Below are 15,179 nucleotides of genomic sequence, written 5' to 3' on the forward strand. Positions count from 1 at the left end.
CCAACATGTCATTTAGTATCAAAAGGGTCATATTAAAATCTGAGCTGTTATTCAGTTCACTGCCACAGTTGTAAGATGAAGGGAACAAATACATTTGTTTGCCATTATGCAGCAACTACCGGCATCAAAGTTTTAATAATTTTACCCTGTATTACCAGCTGTGAAACGCAGTAAAATTTTCATCCAAAATGGATCAGTGGAGATGACATCATGTTCCACATTCAATTCTCATTTGTTATGAATTTTACATCATCTCTGGTGATAATACTGTTGTATTATGACAAAACAGAGTTCTATCTTCTTAGTACACCCCTCCAAAAGGACCCAGATAGACACATTTCAAGAAGTACTTGTTTATACTTCTCTCCATGTTGTTTACCCACGAGAATATCCACAAATGAAGAACAGTGTGCCTGAGAGATATTACATGAAAGAGGGAAGAACAGAGCACAGCATAGGGATGAGAGGGGTCTGAGTAGCTTAGAGCTGTGGAAAGTTCTTGGTAAAGCTGGAAGCAGTGGTTTGTACTTTAAAACGTTATGTTACAGTGCATTGGTATTCTGTACACCACTATCAGAGAAAATACTCCAAATACCACTGGCTGTTTCTATCCATCTTGCCTTCACTTCCATGTGAAGTGCAGCCCATTACCTTGCCCTTATTTTCACCAGCAGGTCTCTGTCAATAGGATGTCCATGGGGAAGGAGGGAAAGGGCAGAAAGCTAAATACTTAGTTAAAATTTCAAAACATTTACGTATTTGAGAGTGTGGATGGCACACCTGTGCTGTACTGGAACCAAAAGCTATAGGCGCAGATGCACTGAAGCTGTCCGGTGATTGGGATGAAGAACCTTTCACATATAACTGCACCCTGGCATGGGGAACTCACTGTGTGTTATAAAATGAAGGAAACAAAAATGTGTTATTTTTTTCCTTGGTATGACAGAACTGAACTCTGCAGCGTGGCATTTTTTAGCTCCTGCCTATCCCAAGCACTGACAGAATATCTAGAAAATTGTCATGGTTTTATATTTTTTTTTTGTTTTGGTTTGGTTCTCAGTATTCCGCATCAATACATCATGTAGTATACTGGGAGTTAAAGTGTTAATGCTCCAATTCCAGGCACCTATCCCCATACGTTACAGAAGTCATGGGATCTGGCCCTTCCGGGTGGGGCGGTCTCTTACTGCCTGGCAGTGGGTGCTGGAGGGTGCTTTCCTGGCCGTTCCAAGCTTTTCAGGTTTGAATCGGTATCGGGAACTCTCCCTCTCTCTCTCTCTCCTGTTTTATTTGATTTATTAGTCTCAATTTCAATCAGATTGTATTATATTGTGTTATCTTGCATTCCGATATCATAATTAGTAAAATAAGTTTTCCTCCATAGATTGTTGCCGCTGTTTTTTTGTTTTCCTCCCTTCCTTCCCATTTTGTGGGCTGGGAAGGGGAGGGCAGGGGCCTACCGCCCCCCTGTCACGGGTGTAGATTGAGCTCGTTAACTCCGTGACAAAAATGTATTAAATTGAAAAGTTTGGTATGCATTTCTTATTCCCATTGCTTTTGTATTAAAGTATGTGCAATTTTCAATGAAAGAGCATTCTTGCAAGTTCTCCTCCTCCTCATACAACAGATCTGTCCAGTTCCGTGGGGCAGAAATGCAAAGCCCAACATAGTTATTTCTACCATAATTTCTCACTGTACTACTGAATAGTTAGATACATTCAGCAATGAAGAAAAAAAAAACATTTCTGGAGAACCAGTTACTAAGATCTTAGTTACAAACCTTTGAAAGTCATAAAATTCTCAGTATGTTTTAGTTGTTTTACTTCTCAGCCCATTTAAAAACATATAAACCAACATTTCATTCTCTTACAGGCTTTTCTAATGATGTTATGCAGCCTGATAAAGCTCTAAGATATTCTAAAAGGAAAAGAAATGTAAAGAAAAAGCAACTAAGCCTTATTTTAGACATTAGAAGAAAAATTAGGAAATGAACATACCAACAGCCATCATGTAATCCCAGCGGTCCATGAGGCACATATTGAAGATCAGGTGGTCAGATGTTTGTCCTTGGCCAATTAGAGGAATGTTTCTCTCCAAATTTTGGGTTATTGCAGATGTCCAGCCAACGAGAAACCAAAACACTACCAGGAGAATTACAGCCAGCATCCTCATCACTCGCCCACCTGTCATATATGGAATACGCTGAGCAGTTCTGGACAGGAATACCTTCAAAACCCTAAAAAATTCGGACAGGGTAGAATTAAAAGAGCACTAACCATGGTGTAGGAATTACATTTTCATTTTATTTCACTGTTAGACTATTTAAAAAAAAATTAAAAATCAACATTCCTTCCCTTGACAGCATGTACAAGAGTAAAATCTGAAACGTTATTACTTTCATATTCATCTTATTTAAATGGAACTGATTGCTGCCCAGAGGGTGCTACACAGCACTAATAGGAAATATTAGCTATACTTATGGTAGAGACACGCACAGACATGCTGTGTTGTCAGGCTGTTTTGTGCCTTTCAGCTCCCAGTGGAAGACATGTGTCTTCAGAAAAGAGAAGGTCACATCCACAAAACAGCAACCATGTGTGCAAGATTTCATTTCATTACGATGCTGTCTGTCAGCTCAACCCCAGTCATGCTGTTCCCCCATTGGATATTCTTCCCATAGAGCTTGCTGATTCTGAGACAACAGTCTGCTCCTTGTGGAAGTAATCGTGAAAGGCACTTTCAAGATGAAGGGTTGGACTGTCTCAATGATTTTGTACTCAAAACCACTCCAGCTCTGGATTCTGAAGCATGAGCATGGGCATTGAATATTCTTGCTATCCATGTGGCACTAATCACCACTGAGGCTTAGGGAACTTGAATTTTTTAATATATTTGAGTTTTTAAAATCCCATGCCAGATCTCCAACATTTACAGCATACCAAGCACCTAAACCACCTCCCAAGTCATCTCATGGACAAGCCAGGAAAAAAAAAGAAAAAAAATAATCACATTCTGGACCAATATTTATGTTTACATTTGTCTAAAAGGAGGCAAAAACAAGTGGCATTACCTCTCAAACAAATAATAGCGTAGTACCTTTTAAGGCAAAAGCACAAAATCTTTCCTTATCCTTAAAAATGATTCATCCTTTGACTACAAACACAGCCTTCACACTGTGCTTTAGGTGAAGTCAGAGAGCTGAATGTGTTCAACATTATTCAGCTGTTTCCCTCCCAACAGTCACTCCACAGGGAGTCACAGTTTTTGATCTTCCCATGTTTGATAGATGTTCTCCTCTCCCTTTACAGATGCTAAGTGCTTTATGTCTGAAGCAGCTCCCCAAAGCCTTCAGGAAGGATGGGCAGGAAATTCCACAGATGCGAGGCAGACAATTTCTCTCTGCCTTCATCAGCTACAGCACTGTTGTTCCAGGCAGTGTCAGTAAATCCTCCTTTTTTAGAGCACCAAAACTTAATATGAACAAAGGCTTTTCTCCTCCACGTTGTAAACACTGACCAATACTTAGCTTCTTGGAAGGAGAACGACAGATTCTTTTTGTAATGAAATCAGAGGCAATAGCTTTTCACAGCTACAGTTTGCCATTTGACTAAAAGTGCTTCACCAGAACCAGACATCCAGAGCAATAATTCTCTCATTTTCCCATGGTGATTTTAACCCAAATGCACACTGCTCTCCTTTCACCACTGGCAGATGCACAGCTTCAGTCTCCTCTGTGCATTAATGACCATGTATCACTGATGTGGCAGGGCAGAGACATGTCCCCAGGAGCTCCTATCGAGGGCAGGCCATGCTTGAGCATCATTCTCCTTCCTGTACCTCTGACTCAGACTCCATCTGAATTCACTACAAAAGTTACACTGCAGCAATATGAGAACAAACTGCCTAGGAAACGTATTGCCTGATGATGTGCTCTCCATCAGAAAAGCAGACAGTTCCTGGTTCAAATATCTGCTCTGAATTCTCAGTAGACAATACTTAATCCCCCCCCTTTTTTTTTTTTGGACTATTTTATGTCCATATATTGGGTTGAAAAAGTCATTGAGCAAATGAGAGAGACTTTTCACAGGGAGGTAAGATATGGAGTTATAGGCTATATTTGTATTACAGAATCACAGAATGGCTAGGTTGGAAGGGACCTCAAGGATCATGAAGCTCCAACCCTCCTGCCACTGGCAGGGCCACCAACCTCCACATTTAAAACTAGACCAGGCTGCCCTGGGCCCCATCCAACCTAGCCTTGAACACCTCCAGGGATGGGGCATCCACAACCTCTCTGGGCAGCATGTTCCAGCACCTCACCATTCTCATAGGAAAGAATGTCCCCATGACATCCAACCTAAATCTTCCCTCCCTCAAATTAAAACCATTTCCCCTTGTCCTGCTGTTATTTATCCTTTCAAAGAGTTGATTCCCCTCCTGTTTGTAGGCTCCCTTTAGGTATTGAAAGGCTGTAATCATGTCATCCCGCAGCCTTCTTTTCTCCAGGCTGAACAAGCCCAGCTCCCACAGCCTATCTTCATAGGGGAGGTGCTCCAGTCCCCTGATCATCTTCATGGCCCTCCTCTGGACCCTATCCAACAGCTCCCTGTCTTTCTTGTACTGGGGGCTCCAGACCTGGACACAGTACTCCAGATGGGGACTCACAAGAGCAGAGTAGAGGAGAACAATCACCTCCCTGTCTCTGCTGACCACCCCTCTTCTGATAGAGCCAAGGATACCATTTGCTTTCTGAGATGTGAGAGAACACTGCTGGCTTATGTTAAGTTTTTCATCCATCAGGGCCCCCAGGTCCTTTTCTACAGGGCAGAGAAAAATTAAAATTATTGAAATATGTAAATATAGAAATAAAATATATAAATAGATATTTATAAATATATTTCTTTATGTATATATATAATATACATATAAAAATATAAATAAAATATATATTATATATTTTTAAAAATTAAAAACTACTTTAAAAATTAACTATGCTCTGAGTTGTCCCTGGCACTAATGCAGGCAGAAAACAGCCCAGATCCTTACCATTACCCCTCTGCTCGGAGTGACTGCACACGGTCTGCCCACTGCAGCAGCCTGTACCAGCTCCTGAATCGTACTGGAAAATCATGCTGGCTTAGGAGGGCATGGGCAGGCCAGGTACCACTGGAACAATTCAGCGGACAAACGATGGAGTTACCGCACCCAGGAACATTCTCCGATGCTACTTAATTTATGAATATAAACGCATTCCAGGATTCAAACTTCTGAACAAATTAACGTTTAAATACAAACATCAAGTAAAGCAATACCAGCTGAAAAAGACTCCTCCTCCTGTCCTGTCTACCCCAAAATGCCAAGCAGTGAGAAGCTTAGAGCCCTGTTCGAGAAGTACAGCCTCTGACCTAAGGCAGAAGAGGAAACCCAGCTAAAACCATTCAGCACATGCAATGCACTTTTACGCACTGTTCTTGGATAATCCAACCACCACTTTCAGTGAAACGTCTCCAGCTCTTTTTACAGGCATATCAGACACCGTGATGTGCTCTACCTGCTTTGCTGGAAGACACTACAAGCTGCCTTCAAGCAAAGCTCTGATCTACAGACAGCATTAAAGCTGGTTTGTAATAGCTATCCTTTTAAGAGAGTAAACAAAGGACTCATAAGAATGAGTGAGCCATCCAGAGACCACAAAGCAGGTAACTTCCAACCTCGCTGCCTTCACCACCAAATCTGGGGAAATAAGCTATTTGGCGTAAAGGTCTGTTGTATTTTGCGCTTTTTTTTTGCCCCAGATTCACACAGATGGACAAGGTGAGAACTTGGTTGCAAACTTGGTTGGAGAGCTGAGAGCGCAGGGCAGCCCAGCAGACAGAGGTAGTAGTAATGTGAAGTGGAGGTAAGGAGACAGCTGGTGTCAAGGCTGGCTGGGATTATCAGTCTTTATGCATTATGCAGTCAGAGAACTGCAAGCAAAGCCATGGCTGCTGCTGCTTTAAATGGAACTCATAATCTTAGAAAATAAGTAAGGTCATACTAAATTTTCAGGTAATAATTTCAACAATCTGCCCTGGGAACAGAAAGCATGGTTCCCAAACTATTAGTTGTGTATGCAATAGGCACAACAGGTTAAGGATCCAGCTTTGACAGCAATGACCTGGCACGAGTTGTTTGCTTTTTATTTCTTGTAACTGTCATTTTGTGGCTTTACTGAGTCATCCTGTCAAACTGTTCTGTTCCACAGTGATGATTTTTATTGTGATATGAAAGCTACATCAGAAAGATAAGGGGTCAAGAGCTCTTATGAATTATAGTGACTTCCTATGGAGGAAGGATTAAGTCTTATCTGCTTTTTCTGGAGTAACAGTGAACGTAAGATTAGTTACTTAGAATTGGTACACCAATGTGATTCTGCTGAAAGCATGAAAAGGTACCTATGGCCCACATATGGCATCTTGCCAATACAAGAGAGCTCACATCTCACATTTGACACATACGCGCACACACAAATACTGAGTGCAGGCTTCATCTATGCACCAGGAAAGACACCTGAAGAAAGAGCATAAACACTGAAGACCCAAGTTAGATGCATTCATACCATCAGTTACTGCCTCTAGGCTCTAAAGAATGAAATCCAACTGATAGAAATTAGCAGCTTTTTATACCACATCTTGGCTGAAAGTCTTCAATTCACTCATTAACTGCTTCCCATGTGATTCCACAAGACTTTATAACAAAATAGGCCTGAAGTCCAGCACAGAATAAGATACCCAATGAAATCAGGATAATTTTTTGCTTTACCGAACCTGACCATCTACAGTCTCAGCAAACCTAGGCTAAGACCTGCATCATACACATCACAGCCTGGCCAGTAAAAGGTACAGTGATTAGAAAACTAAGTTTGGCAATTCCTTGAATGTGTGAATACTTTAGAGAGCTCCCATCCTATATGGTTAATAAATATTTGAGGATATCCTGATGGTACGCTAACGAATGACTGAGCAGTAGCTTTGGGTACTGAGTGATTGGGAAACAGTGATATTCTAACAAATTACATTTACTTTCAAAATTGCCTTTTTGAAGGTACAGTTTCATTGATACTTTCTGTAGAGTTTTGAAGTGGGTTTTTTTTTTTTTTTTCCTATTACAGGAAGATAACTTACTATAGAAATACCTCAGATGTATGGCTAGAAATCTAGGCTGTGAAGATGAGTTAAAATCTATTTTATTTTGGTATATGTTAAAAGCTATCATTCATAAGCAAAGAAATGTGGGTCAAGACATAACGATAGTTCAGTACTTTCCTAGATTAGTTTTAATTTTACCTGTATATTGCACCATGCCTTTAAAAATATGAATATTCATACTGCATGGAGGAAGACTGGACAAAAGGTGTTATATGACACTGAAATGTTATAAAGGTAGTCCTCCAGATTCTTTCTGTCAATCTGTGGGCAAGTCTGCAATGAGCAATCTGAATGATCTGTTGTTTCTTTAAATGTAGCCTGATTCTATCATTTTTCATGCCATACACATGCTTCGTTTTCTTCTTTTACCACCCACTTGAAAAAAGCTCAGTCTCCTAGTGGAATACAGATCAAAGGGCTTTCTCTGTGTGCAGCTGATCCTAAGGACAGGAGCTAGAATCCTTTGGCAGATCAGCTTGGCCTCGCCTTTCCCCTGAGCCTGTTCACTCCACAGCTCACTACCTGGCTGCATGCATCTGTTCTGCTTGGCTGCCAGTCACTGAGCCTGTGCGCATGTGCTGCTTTTTGAAGAGTTTTTGTTCACATCACCATACTCTCCAGATGCGTCTCATCAGACATGGCAATTCCTCAACTGGATTTACCCATCCTGGCAGCATGCCAACGGATGCTCCAACTAGAGGGGAGCTGGGAAGCACGAAGGCTTAGCTGGGGCCTTGCCATGTCACATAACTAGGCCTTGGTGATGCAAACCAAGTCTCCTTCTTTATGAAATCCTCATCTGCTTTGTGCTAATTATCTCTTCTAATAAACTTACTGAGCTAATGCCTTATTGAATCCGGCTGAGATTAGCAGAACTATGGAGTGCCAGTAAAGCACCTGATGTATGGACCAAGCCAGGACTGTGCAGAGCTCCTGTGATGGCCATGTCACTGTGACGGTGACCATGCTCAGTGCCTTGCCCTTCAGTCTGACCATAGACACAGGCATGCATCTGGTCTCCCAGCTATTATGTCTGCTTACTTTTGGGCACTAAAGTCAGGAGCTCACAAACACAGAACCTTGTGGGAGATTTCTAAATTTCTGAAAATCCTGTGGCTTTAGGATAGGCATAACACTACCTCTTCCGGAATCTACACCAAAATGTTAACGTAACCATTTCAATAATACCTTAAATAATTACATCCCTCTCTTGCTAAAAATGAGGTCAGCTCCTCAGATGCTTTTCTCCACAAGCAAACCATTCTTGCTGAGCTCTTTTCTTCATTCAAATTTGAGGTGATTTGGTGACAGAAACCTTAATTCATTGATTGTTAAAGCTCCTGCAGCTAGACTTCAGTCTGAAGCTCTGGATAAGCTAATTATTTGCTTCTTAAAAAATGATCAGATGATTATTAACTTTCAATAAATCTTAAAGCCATTCAGTACCTTATCCCTATCAAAGACTTTCAGAATAGGCGATACAAAAGATCTCAAGGTTACTATTTTTCAGGAAGCTAACAGTGTGAAAATAGATTTAAGCACTGCCTGTAGGCAATCCTCTCCTACAACAGGTCAAAACATTTTCAGGTCTTTAATTACAAAGTTTGCTTCACAGAGTGCTGTGGAGTTAAACTTACAAAGCCAACTCCCCTCCTGGTCTGGCCCACAAGGTTTCCTTTAATAAGGGCTGATGAGTTAAAGCAGTGGGGAGGACAAATCTCTTCCTTGTTAGTGCTGCTCCACAAAGACATTCTCTCCCGCTGAAAACATTCACAGACAATTGCAGCAACCTTTCTGAATGTCAGAGCCGTTCTGTAGTGATCAACAGTAAGATAACTGGTCAAAACCTTATGCCAAAGCTTCTCTCCTTAAAATGGTGCACTACCAATAGCAAAAGTCTTGCTATGGATAAAATCCAAATCCAGACCAAAGTAAATTTGAGGAAGGTTATATACCTTGACCCATAAAGATTTTCTTTCCTTTCTACTTTCTTATTTCACTGGCAAGCACTGTACTTCTCATCATTGAACAGTAACCTGAATTTAGAAAACACAGTACCTTTCCCACATTTTCAAAGTGGCCACAAAACCAAAATATCTCCTTCCTTTTAAGCTAAATACAATAGATATGCTCTTTCCAGTCTTATTTAACTAGTTGCCTTGTTTTATTTTTTTCCCATTAAAAAAAAAAAAAAAATCAGTCACCTTGGCTGGTTAAAGTTTTCCCTTTGCCTTTTTGGGAAGGGTTCCTGTAGAGAAGGTGCATGCAGCTCAGGGCTGGAGCTGATAGTGGGTCTAACCGTATTGCTGGAGTAGATTCAAGAGAAATATTTTTTAAAATAGACTGATTCTGTAAGGTGAAAAGCTGGCAATAGCAAATCCAGGATCAAGTTTGCTTTGCCTGGCTTTATCATTAAGTATATTACCTTCAAAAAAAAAAAAATCCAGTGAAGAGAGACCAGGAGAAGAGCTGCATCTGTGGAGTGCCCACTAAAGCACCGTGCACAGCATAATTTGGCAATGAGGTTGAAAGCACCTGTTTCCTTTTCTGCTATGAAATGATGTTAATAGGCACCACTTAAAGATGACAATCCATTATTGAAGATTCAGGAAGCAAACATCAGCAACTGAAAGGACAAGAACTTCTCCCATCTTTATACACATCACCATTTTCATGTCCAGTTATATTTTGGAATTTGTTTTTTCCTTTCACTTTACCTCTCTTTAAATGTTTCAGGGCTAGAAGCTTCTGTTGACTGACCAAGCAAGCCATTTTAACATCAGATGGCCAGGAGCACATCCACATTTATACATCCAAATAAAACCCAAAAAACTATACACCTTTTTTCTTATCACGTCATGCTCCCAGTCTTATTGCTTCATAGCTAATTGCACACAGCCATATTTTCCAGAGATGAAGAACTCCCTATTTCCAGCTAACGTTAATGAGGTTGACATGAGTAGAACTTCCAAGATTCATGCTTTTCCCACAAATTAGTACAGTTAATATCTGGAAAAAATCTCTTTCTACTAGTCTACATAAGTTCTGTGGAGTTCATATATGTTGGCACTCAGTTAAGTAATCATGAACAAGGACAATCCAAACAAGCATTTCTTTTCAACCGCAGTGTGAACACTGGGAGGGAGGAATGACAACACAATGAAAGGCCCAGTCTTTGTTGTGCTCTGCATTCATTTGCAGGCATTCATAACCACAGACAGCCCAGCTTCAAAATAAAGAATTTGTCCCAGTATATTTTACTGTACTCCTTTACAAGTAAGAATGAGCAATCATATCCACTGGACACAATTTCCCTCTCAAATTCACATAGCGGGATTATTATACGATGTATTGATGACTGGGATTAATCCAATGTGGTACTGAAAAGGCTGAGGAGGGTGTTGGTCAAAAACTGCCAGAAGAAACATAACTGTAATATTTAGCTAAAATATTTGTTGAGGGTTTTGTGCTCACTTTAATAAAATCAATGTTAACCACTTTATAATATGACTGACAGGCAGCACTGTTTTATATCAACGGTGTTGAAAATGAAGCTCTTCATCAGCACTGTGTTCTCCATCCACTTATGGAAAAAATATTAACTTTATCTTGTAGTCCGTGCATGCAAGTATCATGGCCAACACCTTCATGCGTATTTGAAAGGAAAGTTTATTCTTCATCTTGTCTGCGAAAGATAAGATTCAAACCACACAACAGATTAAATCAGGAACATCTCCACCTGTCACAAGATACAGCAGTGTCACCACCAATGGAAACTGAGACCATAAACAATGCTAATTTCTTTGGATAAAATTTCCACATAATAAGTTATATTATTACTAAAAAAAGTCCCCTGCAAGTAGATTACATTGATGGGAATGAAAATGCTGGAAAAGCCCATCAGGTCTCTGCTCAAGTCAATCAATTCAGAGAATGCCAAAATAGCTGAGGTACAAGAGGAGAGATTTAGAAATTACCTAATCCAACCAATAAATCAATCTCTTGACCAAAGATGCATCAACTATAGCAGGTTACTGAGGACTCTGTACATCTGGGTTTGGAGTTACTGGCGTATTCTAAGCACCTACCACAGCAAGGAGAGGAAAAGCCCAGTTGTTGGCATGGAAGAGCAGTGACCTTACGTACAAATAAAAAGCACAATGTGTGTTAAATGTCAAACGCTCCCAGAGCAGCTTCACATGCCATCCCCAGGATCACAGGAGACACTTAAGATCTAAGAAAAACATCAGATATAGATGTGCTTCAATATAAAGGTGCAGATATTTGGCATTAAGGGCTGAAGTACCTGCAGCTCTTCCCTTCATCTGGCAGTCTTCTTATTTTACATGTGCAAGTCTTCCAGTCTCAAGAGCAATAATGAAACATGGTTCCAAGCCTTAGCCATTTCAAAACTCCTATCTTTTCTTCTAAATGTAGATGATTTAGGGGGCAAACAAACATTACTTGGTAACCAAGCTGCTTGTCACACACACTCCCTGCCATACCTCCCAACTTATTTTTGTTTCCCTCTTAGCATTCACTAAGAACATCAGAAAAAAGGAAGTTCCACAGTACCGACAAACAGAACAAAATAGAATTGTTTAGACCTAACCTCATTCACACTCCAATATTTGAAAACCTCCTCTTGCTGGAAGAACAAGTAGCACAATGACTACATAAGAAAATGAACAACAGAGCGTATGACTGCAGCTTCTCAGCAGAAAGAAAAAAAAAATAATTCAAAGTCAAAAACAGAAGAATGACAGGAATGCACTTCTTCTATTTGTAGTACTAAAATAGAGGAACAAATTACTAAAAAAAAAACACCCAACAAATAGAAAGTCCCAGCTGTATAAAATATATATTTGATAAAATGTTGAAGGATAGATTCTTCTGCTCTGACTAGTCTCAGCTTGGCTTGTGCAAGCATCACAGTACAAAGCAGTGCAGAACATCCCAGTAATTTTCTGCATGCTATATTTGTTTGAACCCAGCATGCTACTGTCTGCCACTGTTGTGATTTAAACAGATCAGTTACATTGGCACAATTCAGGAGATAAGACTGCTCTTTTTGTTTGTTCTTTTTCCAGTGTTTCATACAAAATACGACAATTAAAAGTAAATTCAAAGAATTTCTGGAATCACTGTGTTATGTCAGCATTATCTGAATATTTTTTTTTTTTTTTTCCCATAGATTTCTATGTTCTTTTCCCAGGTAAATACTCACTGAACTATATTTACTCTCAACTCTGTGTAACAATGGGTAGCAATCAGAAAAAGAATGCTAATTGGGTTAATCACAAGCACTTCTAAGGAAGCTACAGTTTCTTGGAAACTAATTTCTGGATGTCTGTCTGAATTTAAGATTTACAAAAACAATGAAATATTTTTAATATCTTGACAAATACATGCTGTGTGCTACCTCCCACATTCAAGAAACTCACTTGTTGCCTGCCTGGCACTGCATGATACCATACCTGTAGGAATTGTCTCAGCAGCCAGGATTGTTGGTTGTTTCCTGAAGTAACCAGGATTAATGAAGTCCTTAAAAATGCCTGCCAATGACCCTAATGAGAGCTTATGGGTCAGGATCTGCAGGACCACCGATGTGGGTAACAGTGGTGGGTATCTGCTACAGATTTCCATGATTAGGAGGAAGTACATGAGACCTTGTCAGACTACTGATGGAAGCCTTTTGCTTCTGTGCCCTCGTCCTCATGGGATCTTCAGTAAACTGCTGGAAGTGCCACATGTTAGGGCACAGCTAAACCAACATATCTCTGGAACACAATGATGATAATTTCTTACCACAAGTGATCGAAGAGCTATGGAAGGGAGCCACTCTGCTGGACATCATACGTACAAAGAACTGCTGGGACCATGAAAATCAAAAACAAATTTTGCTGAAAAGATCGTGAATGGCAAAGTTCAGGATCGTGAGAGAAGGGAACAAAACGTCAACCTCCTCCACAATCAGTAACATATCAACGTATGAGAAAATCAAGCAAAAGCAGCAAAAAGGCCACGTAGATAAACAAGGAGCTCCTGACTAAGCTCAGGAAAAGAAAGCGTACAGGAAGCAGAAGGCCACCCATGCAACCCAAAAGAAATAAAAAGATACTGATTGATCATGCAACAGTGAGATTAGGAAAAGCCAAAATACATCTGGAGTTGAGTCTGGCAAGGCACATGAAGGGCAACAAGAAAGACTTGTAAAGACTTATCAGCAGCAAAAAGAGAACCAGGGAAAATGTAGGCTTGCTGCTGAACGGGGCAGGGATCTGGCTGCAAACAATATATAAAGGATGAAATATTCAACATCATCTTTGTATCAGCAGCAGGACTTGCTTTGAGGAATCCTAGGTGCCAAAGACCAGTGGAAATGCCCATAGAAAATAAAATTTAACCTCAACAGAGAGGAATCGGGTTAGGGAACATTTAAATGAACTGGATATACACAGCACATGACAGGGCCATAGGTACATGCAAGGAATGCGACAGGATGTCACCACTGTCATTGCAAGGCCATTCTCTTTAAAGGTCGTGATGACTGGGGGAAATTCCTAAGTACCGGAAAAAAGCAAATGTCAGTCCATCCTTCAGGAGAAGCTAGAAGGATGAACCCTGGAAGATCTCCTGTTCTATGATTCTGTAACTTTTGTGTAGAAATTATACAGCAAGCTTTTTATTTAGACATTAAGATTTGATATGTTTTAACATGTTCAAATTAGAAGCACTTTTGAATAACTTATTCTATGAACTTCAGAACTTTGACCGAATGTTCCACAGAATTATCACAAATTCTGCTCTTGGGCCAGTTAAAGCATAACTTTTCACTTCTGTTTTCAAAATTTGTTACTGGGACAACGCTGTCATTCAATCCAATAGAGAGGGTAATGCAATACTCACATTCCCCTTCAAGGCTATGTATAAAACAACGCAACATACAAATTCAATAAATATTAAAAAAAAAAAAAAAACATTTTCTTTATTCATCATTCTAAAACAATGTTCAAATTTAAAAAGTCACCTGCAAGAAAAATTAACTCTCATCTCCTATGCTTCCTCTTAGATGGCACACAAAAAAAGTAGCACCATGACAAGCTGGATTCGGTAAAGCGTTGCTTTGTATTTACCATAAAATAATGAAAAAAAGTGACAAAAGCAGAAGTTATCATAAACTACAAAATCCCAACAGGCACAGGGAGATGACCTGGAGGCTGATTCTCCTGTGTGTTGCAGCAAAGCAGTCTATTTTTCCTGTTCATTACCTCAACCTGTCTATTGACTGCCACAGCGCTATGGAAATGAGCCAAAGGTGATGCTTAAGGTTTGGGTCAGAAATTGCTTGGAGACATTCTTCCTTGTATTGACTTACTTTTGATGAAAATATTCTCTCCTACAACTTCTCTTTGCTGTTGCTTTCACTGAGAAATGAGAGACACCGTATCCCTGACTAGTAGATCTTTCACACATATACCGAAATACAAATTTCAGATTGTAGTTTAAAACACTCTGCTTAGTGAATTTTTGCTAGCATTCTTTTAATACTGAAGACAAACAAAGAATTAAAACTCTCAGGGTATATCACTCAAAAGGGAGACAACAAATTTTCTGATATTCAGATAGCATGGAAATGAATTTCAATTAAATGTTAAAGTTTCCAATTTGCATGGATCATTGAAAAGCCATTTGACAGTAGCTGCTGTGAACCACTAACACAGAAGCTGTATTGCAACAGACCATTTAAATCACAGTCAAAGGCTGAGTTGCCAAAGGTTCCAAGCCAATGTAGAAAAACCAAAATAACGTGTTTACTTTAAGATAAACTGAATTAAAATTATTATTCTGTTCTGAAGGAGCAGTGTGCAAGACAGAGGACTGCTAATCTAAATTAAAAAAAAAATAATCAGGAAGACAGACAAGTTTAATTCCTACCAGATAGGTAAAACACACTGATATTTTCACATGAAATCAAGTGTAAAATATCAT

At 39.7% G+C, this 15,179-nt stretch overlaps 1 protein-coding gene and 1 long non-coding RNA gene across 3 annotated transcripts in view; one reads left to right on the top strand and one right to left on the bottom strand.

The window, feature by feature from the left end:
- GPR158 (G protein-coupled receptor 158) overlaps positions 1-15,179 on the bottom strand; it is a 181,876-nt gene that overhangs the window by 22,987 nt on the left and 143,710 nt on the right. Inside the window, exon 7 of the mRNA XM_085227228.1 lies at positions 1,998-2,236. Within this exon, the coding sequence (XP_085083354.1) occupies positions 1,998-2,236 (239 nt within the window). The remainder of the gene's footprint in view (positions 1-1,997; positions 2,237-15,179) is intronic.
- On the top strand, positions 894-14,360 carry LOC146544090 (uncharacterized). Of its 2 annotated transcripts, none has more exons than XR_014884210.1 (3): positions 894-1,240; positions 1,873-5,699; positions 5,796-14,360. It is a non-coding gene; the product is annotated as an uncharacterized LOC146544090 (long non-coding RNA). The 2 variants fall into 2 exon arrangements; XR_014884211.1 differs by having other exon boundaries at positions 12,382-14,239.

This window comes from Meleagris gallopavo, chromosome 6 (genome assembly GCF_905368555.1).
Source record: "Meleagris gallopavo chromosome 6, MGAL_WU_HG_1.1, whole genome shotgun sequence".
NCBI lineage: Eukaryota > Metazoa > Chordata > Aves > Galliformes > Phasianidae > Meleagris > Meleagris gallopavo.